The sequence below is a fragment of the Coregonus lavaretus genome (assembly GCF_964263955.1).
Source record: "Coregonus lavaretus genome assembly, chromosome: 13".
Classification (NCBI taxonomy): domain Eukaryota; kingdom Metazoa; phylum Chordata; class Actinopteri; order Salmoniformes; family Salmonidae; genus Coregonus; species Coregonus lavaretus.
In genome coordinates, this window is record NC_140000.1 from 45,892 (window position 1) to 57,500 (window position 11,609).

At 43.1% G+C, this 11,609-nt stretch overlaps 2 protein-coding genes across 2 annotated transcripts in view; both read left to right on the top strand.

The window, feature by feature from the left end:
- Window positions 1-11,609, top strand: part of LOC311139268 (F-actin-uncapping protein LRRC16A-like) — a gene marked incomplete at its 5' end in the record, with an annotated part of 109,468 nt that overhangs the window by 44,735 nt on the left and 53,124 nt on the right. Inside the window, 2 exons of the mRNA XM_084174157.1 lie at window positions 3,823-3,916; window positions 4,485-4,583. Of these exons, the coding sequence (XP_084030283.1) occupies window positions 3,823-3,916; window positions 4,485-4,583 (193 nt within the window). The remainder of the gene's footprint in view (window positions 1-3,822; window positions 3,917-4,484; window positions 4,584-11,609) is intronic.
- Window positions 8,881-10,455, top strand: LOC311140317 (nuclear factor 7, brain-like; the record flags this gene model as incomplete). Its single annotated transcript, XM_084175329.1, has 2 exons — window positions 8,881-9,141; window positions 9,298-10,455. 2 exons carry the CDS (start codon window positions 8,881-8,883, stop codon window positions 10,453-10,455), a joined length of 1,419 nt encoding a protein of 472 aa, XP_084031455.1.

Genomic DNA, 11,609 nt, shown 5'->3' on the forward strand with positions numbered 1-11,609 from the left:
TCTGGGCATCTCCTTTGTTTCATCCTCATTTAAATAGCATCTACATTCTGTAATTGCTGCATAACAATAAGCGTTGGCTGGCTGGATGCTTACCTACCGCACTGTGATGAATCTGATGCTTACCTACCGCACTGTGATGAATCTGATGCTTACCTACCGCACTGTGATGAATCTGATGCTTACCTACCGCACTGTGATGAATCTGAGGAGGCTGGTGATTTGTAATCTGCTTTGTGATGAGGATGGAGGGGAACCCTGTGGTACGCATGGTGGAGAGGAGGGGGGAGGGGAGGGAGTGAGAAACAGAGAGAGAGAGAGAGAGAGAGAGAGAGAGAGAGAGAGAGGGGGAAGGGGAGAGAGAGAGAGGGAGAGATGGAAAGAGAGAGAGGAGAGAGATAATGAGAGAAAGAGATAATGAGAGAGAGAGAGAGAGAGGAAGAGAGAGAGGGATATAGAGGGAGAGAGATGGAGAGAGAGGAAGAGAGAGAAGGAGAGATAGATGGATAGAGAGAGAAGAGTAAAGGGAGAAGATAAACTCTTCAGTATATCTGGTTCAGTAGATCCTCTCGTCTCCTCTCCTCCCTCCATCTCACTCATCCAGCCTCAATACAGAACTCCATTATGCTATGCTATTCATATGAGGAGCTGTGAAGTACGTTCTGAGCTGAATCCAGAAAATAGCTCAGTTTGTCCTCCATCTATTGATAAGAGATAAGTGGCTATCTTAATGTAAACACCCTGGGTTTACTAGATAATTGTCCATCTTTATGTAAACACCATGGGTTTACTAGATAAGTGGCCATCTTTATGTAAACACCCTGGGTTTACTAGATAATTGGCCATCTTTATGTAAACACCCTGGGTTTACTAGATAAGTGGCCATCTTTATGTAAACACCCTGGGTTTACTAGATAAGTGACCATCTTTATGTAAACACCCTGGGTTTACTAGATAAGTGACCATCTTTATATAAACACCCTGGGTTTACTAGATAAGTGGCCATCTTTATGTAAACACCCTGGGTTTACTAGATAATTGGCCATCTTTATGTAAACACCCTGGGTTTACTAGATAAGTGGCCATCTTTATGTAAACACCCTGGGTTTACTAGATAAGTGACCATCTTTATGTAAACACCCTGGGTTTACTAGATAAGTGTCCATCTTTATGTAAACACCCTGGGTTTACTAGATAAGTGACCATCTTTATGTAAACACCCTGGGTTTACTAGATAAGTGACCATCTTTATGTAAACACCCTGGGTTTACTAGATAAGTGGCCATCTTTATGTAAACACCCTGGGTTTACTAGATAATTGGCCATCTTTATGTAAACACCCTGGGTTTACTAGATAAGTGACCATCTTTATGTAAACACCCTGGGTTTACTAGATAAGTGACCATCTTTATGTAAACACCCTGGGTTTACTAGATAAGTGGCCATCTTTATGTAAACACCCTGGGTTTACTAGATAAGTTACCATCTTTATGTAAACACCCTGGGTTTATTACTGCTGTATATGCTTTATGTTCACCCCAGCCTCATATTCCCATCGGCCCAACCTGTGCCTCTGTCTGAATATACCAGGTTCAGTCTGCTACCTGTTCTGGCTGGGATTTCACTGAGGAATAGTGAAACGACATGGCCGTCTGACTGAACATGTGGGCCTATTCCTTAGCAATCCCTCAGAGACGTATAGCTGCATCTCACAAAATAGAAAGAGATTCTCAAAGTGACTGTTGGTTTTTACAGCTCTTTTTTCTTTAACCAAACAGTGATATCAATCCAAAGATGTCTCTGGAGCTTTGGCTTGTTGTGAGACTGTTGATCAGAGACCCTATAGTGAGTTGATGTATATTCTAATTGTCCCATATGAGCCGTGTTTGAAGGGGGTTGTAGTTATGTAGAGGACTGTGTTAGATCAGGTCCTGTAGGAGCTAGTGGTCCCTGAGGCTGTGTAAGGTTCAGTCTTTAACTATTCCCTTTAGTGACACACTGAGGCCTTTCTGACTACAGATTAAGAATGAATCTACCGTTGGGGCACTTCACCTGAGCGACAGATACTCAGTCAGTTCAGTCCCAGTCGCTCTCTCTCTTTCCCTCCATCTCTCGCCCTCTCTCTCTATCTCTCTTTCTCTCTCTCTCTGGTCCCCCCACGCCTATGATTATTAATATACTATTCTGGGCAGACTTTCCATTTGCAGAGGATCAGTAACCTCACTTATGAGGTCAAGTCACAATCAAGATGAAATGGCTTGTTTCAGACCTGCTCTTCTCTCTGTCAGCTGCCAGGGCTGAGCTCTCACACACACACACACACACACACACACACACACACACACACACACACACACACACACACACACACACACACACACACAAACACACACACACAGTCTTGAACAACTAGCCTTGAGAGATGTGGGGACACAAAATTCAGTCCCATTCAAAGTCCTATTTTCCCCCCTAACCACTAACGCTAACCCCTAACGCTAACCCTAACGCTAACCCCTAACGCTAACCCTAACCTTAACCCCTAACGCTAACGCTAACCTTAACCCCTAACGCTAACGCTAACCCTAACGCTAACCCCTAACGCTAACCTTTAACGCTAACGCTAACCCTAACCTTAACCCCTAACGCTAATGTGATGGGTGATTTGAAGGAGTCAGGCACAGGAGGGTAAATCACAGTATACAGAGTTTATTCCGTAATCCAGCGTAACCAGTCCAGTGCGCAAAACAGGCACACTGGAACAAACATGCACACGGGGAAAATACCCCGGCAATACAAAATACTGAGTTCAACTGAGCTACTAATTCTCACAATGAACAATCACCCACAAGGACAAGGGGGCAGAGGGAACACTTAAACACGTACTAATGAGGGGAATATGAACCAGGTGTGTGTAATTGACAAGACAAGACAAATGGAATGATGAGATGAGGAGCGGCAGTGGCTGGAAGGCCGGTGACGACGAACGCCGAAGCCTGCCCGAACAAGGAGGGGAGGCAGCTTCGGAGGAAGTCGTGACAGCTAACTCTAACGCTAACCTTAACCTTAACCCCAAAACCTAAACCTAACCCTAAACCTAACCCTAGCTCATAACCCTAACCCTAACCCTAAACATAATTCTAACCCTAACACTAATTCTAACCTTAACCCTAAACCCTCTAGAAATAGCATTTGACCTTGTGGAGATTAACAAAATGTGGTCCCCACAAATATAGTTAAACACGTCCATACAGACACACACACACACACACAAACACACACACACACACACACACACACACATCCAGCGGGTGGGCCTCTCTTGATGTGCTCTAGTCTGTCGTTGTAGCCGCGGAGGCAAATGTTTCTATTCTGGAGGGTTCATTAGAAAAGCATTGCTCTGTGACATTAATTAAGTACATTTGGGGTCCATTTTCCTATTCAAGTGTTGAATGTCAGTTAAATGTATAGTGCTAGAAGATAGAATCACATTAATAATGTAACATAATAATTAACTTTATTAATTAAATAAACAAATTAATAATCACACATAATAATTTTAGAACCTATACTGCCACATTATAATATTCAGGAATATTAGAGTAACTCATTACATTTACATTTAACATTTAAGTCATTTAGCATGACTGGCTTTTAAACCAATTCAGATTTCTATAACTAATTGGGTCATAATATCTGTTTTAAATATGAATACAGCAATCAAATATTAATGACAATATATGGTTAAATATGGCTGTAATGAATAAATACATTATACTATCTGTTTAAATTATGCTACATTTATGAGACCGTCCATCTCCTTGACAGAAACTTCACCATCCGGTTCATGCCGATCCCCATCATCGATGCGTCTCAGGCTCTCAAAGCCGGCCCTGAGAAGACTGAGGACGCCCTGCTCAAGGTGAGTCAAGCTCTTAAAGCCCTGAGAAGACGGAGGACGCCCTGCTCAAGGTGAGTCTGGCTCTTAAAGCCCTGAGAAGACGGAGGACGCCCTGCTCAAGGTGAGTCCGGCTCTTAAAGCCCTGAGAAGACTGAGGACGCCCTGCTCAAGGTGAGTCTGGCTCTTAAAGCCCTGAGAAGACTGAGGACGCCCTGCTCAAGGTGAGTCAAGCTCTTAAAGCCCTGAGAAGACGGAGGACGCCCTGCTCAAGGTGAGTCAAGCTCTTAAAGCCCTGAGAAGACGGAGGACACCCTGCTCAAGGTGAGTCAAGCTCTTAAAGCCAGCCCTGAGAAGACTGAGGACGCCCTGCTCAAGGTGATCAGGTTCTATAAGACACTGAGTACCTTGTTGAACCATGGTTGAACTATCAATCAATATCATTATTTTTCCAATTGGGATTTGTTGTGTTATCTGGGTACAAAAACAATGATAACATATATTCACCTAACACACCCATATGATAACAAAAGCTATGAGCTATAACCGTTGTGCTACTGCCTGACAAAGTAATGCTCTCTCCTCTCTTCAGATTGAGAACTACCTGTTCCGGAACCATGAGACTCGTAAATACCTCCAGGAGCAGGCCTACCGCCTCCAACAGGGGATCGTTACCACCACCACTCAACAGGTGACACACACACACACACACACACATAACACACATAACACACACACACATAACAGTATTTAAAAATAGATTACAATCTAAATACAGCTGCAGAGGTCAAACCGGGGTCAGCAACACTGGGGTCAGCAATACGGGGGTCAGCAATACAGGGGTCAGCAATACAGGGGTCAGCAACACAGGGGTCAGCAACACAGGGGTCAGCAACACGGGTCCTAGCGTGACTTGATTTAGTTGACTTATTGAGCGTAGCATTGTGTGTATTCACCCCACCAACAGCCTGTAATCTCCCTCCAGTGAAACTTTCTCCCCTGACCCACTCTGCTTCTGGTATGCAAGCTGTTTTCATTAGTTTCCCGCATCCAGTGCAGGCGGGAGGGATTGTTAATTGCGCTACCGAACTGCCCCTAATCAAAACGAAACAAAACGGCCTAAACCCAGCCGTCAGAAAACACAGAAAATTTAACTTTTTTCAATGTGTCAATCACTCTCGAGTCATCTGGGACCCACGAGCTAAGCCCAAGGGACTACTAGGGGGGCACTTGAACATTCGTAGTGTCATTCCAAAAAGTGATCAAATTCAACATCTACTCACAGACTCCAACCTTGACTTTCTCTGCCTCTCAGAGACATGGCTCCATAGAAACTCTCCATCTGCTGCTTTGATTGTGCCTGGCTACAATGTTTTCAGGAGAGACAGGACTGAAGGAAGAGGAGGGGGTGTGATGATTTATATTAAAGAACATATCCGATGTAAACAAATTGAGTGGTCAGGTGATAATGAACTAGAATGTATTGGCCTGAACATTACACTGTCTCCCCAAATGTCTTTTACCCTCATTGGAATGTATAGGCCACCTTCCACCAAAAGTGTGTTTTTTGATCAGTTTAATAACATGCTTAGGGAATGTGATTTTGGGAAAGAGGTAATCTTAATGGGAGATTTTAACATTAATTATGAAGACAAGTGTTGTAGGAAAACCCTCAAACGGATCACTAATACCTTTGACCTTACACAGCTAGTTAAAGGGCCAACCAGGGTGACTTGTTGCTCTAAAACACAGATTGATTTGGTGATCAGTAATAAACCAGAGAGAGTGACTAAATCATTCAATATGGTTACTGGGCTATCTGATCATAATCTGACACTTATAGCCAGAAAGCTGTCTAAGAGCAGGTTTAACCTCTCTACTGTTAGAAAGCCTGATCAACTAAGAATACCTAAGAGTGAATTAAGCTATTTTGAAAATGCAATTAAGGGAATTAACTGGAATGATCTCTTGTCCTATGCAGACGTGGAAGCTAATAGTCAAGTTTTTCTATCCACAATCCAGACTACATTAAATGGTTTCCTAAAGAAAATCAAATCCAAACCTGGCCAAAAGAACACTCTTCCTTGGCTAAATGGAGAAATCTGGAAATTGATGAAAGAACGAGATTATTATCTAAAAATAGCCCTAAGATCCAAATTAGAGCATGACAGACGTAGGTTTACCATGTTGAGAAATAAGGTGATGAAAGAAATCAGACAGGCCAAGGCAAACTTTTTTATTAACATAATTGGTGAAGCAAAGGGAAATTCTAAACTGATCTGGGAGAATCTAAAAAAGTTAACAGGGAAAGACCATAGTAACACTGCAAAAAGACTAGAAATTATGGTGAATAACAATCTAACACAGGATGCAGTCGAAATAGCAATAGCCTTCAATTCCTACTTTATTGACTCTGTCAGGGTACTGACACAGAACCCCTCCACTGGTTTCTTGGGCTCAGTGCTAGTAAATGATGCTCAACCTGTCTTTATCATAAGGGAGGTTTCTGAGTCAAAGGTAGACAAGGTGATTAGCTCACTAAAGAACTCTAAAGCCAAAGATGTGTTTGGGATGGACTCTACCTTTCTTAAAAACTACAAAGAGTCACTCATTGGCCCCATTACCAAGGTCACCAACACATCTATTGGTCTCGGGGTGTTTCCAAGGGTATGGAAGTCGGCCATAATAACGGCCATCTTTAAATCAGGCGACCCTGCTGACGTGAGTAACTACAGGCCCATTAGTATACTACCTGTGGTGTCAAAGGTTGTTGAAAAGTGTGTAGCAGAACAACTGATTGCCCACCTCAACAACAGCCCCTTCACATTACATTGCATGCAGTTTGGCTTCAGAGCGAAACACTCCACAGAAATGGCCAACTGGTTTTTTCTGGAAAATGTGAAGTCCAAGATGGACAAAGGGGGCGTTGTTGGGGCTGTGTTTCTGGACCTAAGGAAGGCTTTTGATACTGTTAACCATGAGATTCTCATCACAAAATTGTCCAAGTTCAACTTTTCCCCCGATGCCTTGAGATGGATGAAATCATACCTTGAAGGCAGAACTCAGTGTGTCAGAGTGAGCAATGAGCTGTCGCCCACTCTTAGCTATGATGTGGGTGTGCCCCAAGGGTCAATACTGGGGCCCCTCCTGTTCAGCCTGTACATTAATGATCTGCCTTCTGTCTGTACTGGGTCTGAAGTTCAAATGTATGCAGATGATACAGTGATATATGTGCATGCAAAGAGCAAACAACAAGCTGCACAAGAACTCACTACTGTAATGGTCCAGGTTACAAAGTGGCTCAGTGACTCGTGTTTGCATCTCAATGTGAAAAAAACTGTTTGCATGTTCTTCACAAAGAGGGCAACAGATGCTACTGAGCCAGAAGTCTATGTGTCAGGGGAGAAGCTCCAGGGGGTATCTGATTTTAAGTACCTTGGCATCATACTTGATTCCAACCTCTCTTTTAAAAAGCATGTGAAAAAGGTAATTCAAATAACCAAATTCAACCTAGCTAATTTCCGATTTATACGAAATTGTTTGACTACAGAGGTAGCAAAACTGTACTTCAAATCTATGATACTCCCCCACTTAACATACTGTTTGGCTAGTTGGGCCCAAGCTTGCTGTACAACAGTAAGACCTATTCAGTCTGTCTACAAACAGGCTCTCAAAGTGCTTGATAGGAAGCCCAATAGCCATCATCACTGTCACATCCTTAGAAAGCATGAGCTCCTGAGTTGGGAAAATGTTGTGCAATACACCGATGCATGTCTTGTATTCAAGATCCTAAATGGCTTGGCTCCCCCTCCACTCAGTATTTTTGTTAAACAGAAAACCCAAACATATGGCAGCAGATCCACAAGGTCTGCCATGAGAGGTGACTGTGTAGTTCCCCTAAGGAAAAGCACCTTTAGTAAATCCGCTTTTTCTGTGAGAGCTTCCCATGTCTGGAATACACTGCCATCAGACACACATAACTGCACCACATATCACACTTTCACAAAATGCTTGAAGACATGGCTAAAGGTCAATCAGATTTGTGAACATGGTCCCTAGCTGTGTGTTGCCGCTTTCCATGTCTGTTGTCTGTAACTTGTGAGGTGTGGAAACACTTTGTTGCTTTTATGAATTTTGTCTTGCTGCTTTTTGTTCTATGTTGCTCTGTCTGTATGCTACGTCTTGCTTGTCCTATGTTGCTATGTCTGTATGCTATGTCTTGTTCTATGTTGTTATTGTCTATATTGTAATTGTTTTTAATAACCTGCCCAGGGACTGCGGTTGAAAATTAGCCGGCTGGCTAAAACCGGCACTTTTACTGAAACGTTGATTAATGTGCACTGTCCCTGTAAAAATAAACTCAAACTCAAACTCAAACTGATTAACACTGAGGTCACTTAGGGGAGCAGGGGACAGGCTAACTGTTTTGATCCTTTTTGGTTTTGCTCACCTCCAAGGTAGCAAAAGCTGTTAGTGCAGAACGTCTGCATTCAGATCAGCCTCTTATTACTACACAGCTTTTTAATGAAGAATTACTTTAGGGCAAAGGGTTTTGGAAGTTGAACATAACCTTATTGGATGATGTAAGATGAATTGATGACACCAATAAAACACCACCTCTGATTGGCTGATATATATATTAACATAATAAAACATGACTTTATTGTTTACTAACCACTCCTATAAACCCCACCTTTGACTCACATGATGAGGGTAAAGTGCATGTCAGAGAGTAAAGTACAGATCAGCACTGTAACATTCAGCTCTCTGGTGTTCAGCTCCACAACATTTGGATTTACCTTGTAAGAGAAAGAGATATTAGAAGACATACCATCATCGGAAATGTAATCTTGAAGTGCAGCTTCACTTTAGGTTGGAAATTATACATTTGAGCGGATTAGTTTCTCTTGAAAGTGGAAATTGTGGAGAGTAAGTGAAAGTTATCTTCAGAAGCTGTTACAGAACAGGGAGTGGCACTGTGTAAGAAAATGGCATCCAAATCGTCTCTCCCAGAGGAGAATTTCAACTGTCCTGTCTGCTTTAGCGTCTTCAAGAATCCTGTCCTCCTGTCGTGTAGCCACAGCTTCTGTAAAACCTGTCTGGAATTATGCTGGCAACAGAAGGAACCACGGGAATGTCCAGTTTGCAGGAGAAGATCCTCAATGAATCCGCCATTGAACCTGGCTCTAAAGAACCTGTGTGAGGCCTTCTTACAGGAGAGGAGTCAGAGAGCTTCAGTTGGGTCTGAGGTACAGGAGGGGAGTCAGAGAGCTTCAGCTGGGTCTGAGGTACAGGAGGGGAGTCAGAGAGCTTCAGCTGGGTCTGAGGCACAGGAGAGGAGTCAGAGAGCTTCAGTTGGGTCTGAGGTACAGGAGGGGAGTCAGAAAGCTTCAGCTGGGTCTGAGGTGCTCTGCAGTCTGCACAGTGAGAAACTGAAACTCTTCTGTCAGAGGGATAAACAGCCCATCTGCATGGTGTGTCAGACCTCAAAGAAACATAAATCTCATGTCTGTGTCCCTGTAGATGAGGCTGTACAGGATTATAAGGAGGAACTTCAAACTGCCCTGAAGCCCTTACAGGAGAAGCTGGAGGTCTTCAATAAAGTTAAACTAACCTGTGATCAAACAGCAGAGCACATTACTAGCCAGGCCTTGCACACAGAAAAGCAGATTAGGAAAAAGTTTGAGAAGCTTCGCCAGTTTCTACAAGAGGAAGAGGAGGCCAGGATAGCTGCACTGAGGGAGGAAGAGCAGCAGAAGAGTCAGATGATGAAGAAGAAGATTGAAGAGATGAGCAGAGATAAATCGTCACTTTCAGACACAATCAGAGCCATAGAGGAGGAGTTGAAAGCTGAAGACATCTCATTCCTGCAGAACTTCAAGACCACAAAGGAAAGAGCCAAGTGCACACTGCAGGATCCACAGCTGGTCTCAGGAGCTCTGATAGACGTGGCCAAACACCTGGGCAACCTGCAGTTCAGAGTCTGGGAGAAGATGCAGGGGATCCTCAAATACACTCCTGTGATTCTGGACCCCAACACTGCACCTCCAGAGCTCTCTCTGACTGATGATCTGACCAGTGTGAGATACACAGGCACAAAACAGCAGCTCCCTGACAACCCAGAGCGATTAATGAAGTATATAGATGTTCTGGGCTCTGAGGGGTTTAGCTCAGGGAAACACAGCTGGGAGGTGGAGGTGGGGGACTACCGTCGGTGGAATCTGGGCGTGGCTAAAGAGTCCCTTGACAGGAAGGGGGAACGGGATGCATCACCACAGCATGGAATCTGGTGTATAGAGCAGCAGAGTGGTAAATATAAAGTAGGAGGAGGTGGCATCATCACTCTGAAGAGGAGACCCCAGAGGATCAGAGTGCAGCTGGACTACAACAAGGGGAAGGTGTCCTTCTACGACCCCAAAGACATGACACTCATCTACACTCTTAAAGACACATTTACTGAGAGACTGTTCCCATACTTTTATATTGGAACGGTTGCTGATGCCAACCGCCTTGATGTACAGATCTGCCAATCAAAGGTGTCTCTGACAGTGATGTCATCCTGATGAGGTGTGTGTGTGTGTGTGTGTGTGTGCGTGTGCGTGCATGTGCATGTGCGTGCGCGTGTGAGAAACATTGTCAGTTTCAGTGGACATTATCACAAGATCAGTTTTGTGGTTAAAATTAATATTCACATAATTTCTAGAAACTACGGGACATAAATATCTCTATACTTACAATGTGCTTCACTTCTAAGAATCAATTGTTTATAATAATAAATGTATCCAGGGTGAATCCTGGTTGGTATTCTAACAAGACGAGGGTGCTGCATTGGGAAAATCTCACATAAGTAAAATATTTGTTTCTAATGCAATAAAAAAATGTATGTGAAATACCGTATATTTCTGTAACAACAGACGATTAAGACTATCAAATCTAACAGTATCTAATCTAAGGTGGTGACGACTGTGGGCTGAATAAGAGTTCTCTCAGATCAGGTGGTGGCGATATGATTTGTTAACTTCTGTTTAGACTGACATTTTAGATAGACCTGTCAGTAGTGATAGACCTGTCAGTAGTGATAGACCTGTCATTAGTGATAGACCTGTCAGTAGTGATAGACCTGTCATTAGTGATAGACCTGTCAGTAGTGTTAGACCTGTCAGTAGTGATAGACCTGTCAGTAGTGATAGACCTGTCAGTAGTGTTAGACCTGTCAGTAGTGATAGACCTGTCAGTAGTGTTAGACCTGTCAGTAGTGATAGACCAGTCAGTAGTGTTAGACTTTTCAGTAGTGTTAGACCTGTCAGTAGTGATAGACCTGTCAGTAGTGTTAGACCTGTCAGTAGTGATAGACCTGTCAGTAGTGATAGACCTGTCAGTAGTGTTAGACCTGTCAGTAGTGATAGACCTGTCAGTAGTGATAGACCTGTCAGTAGTGTTAGACCTGTCAGTAGTGATAGACCTGTCAGTAGTGATAGACCTGTCAGTAGTGATAGACCTGTCAGTAGTGTCATCCCTGTAATGTCCTGTGATCTATATATGATGATTTGAATGATTGGTTGTGGTATGCTATGATGTTGTTATTCTTGTTGTTGATGTTGCAGACGTGCCCAAATAAATTTCCCCTCATGGATAAATAACGATTTTTATAATTGAATTGAATTGATAATAAAAAAAAACTGTGAAACCATTTTAAAAAACTGTCAGTCAGCTTTCC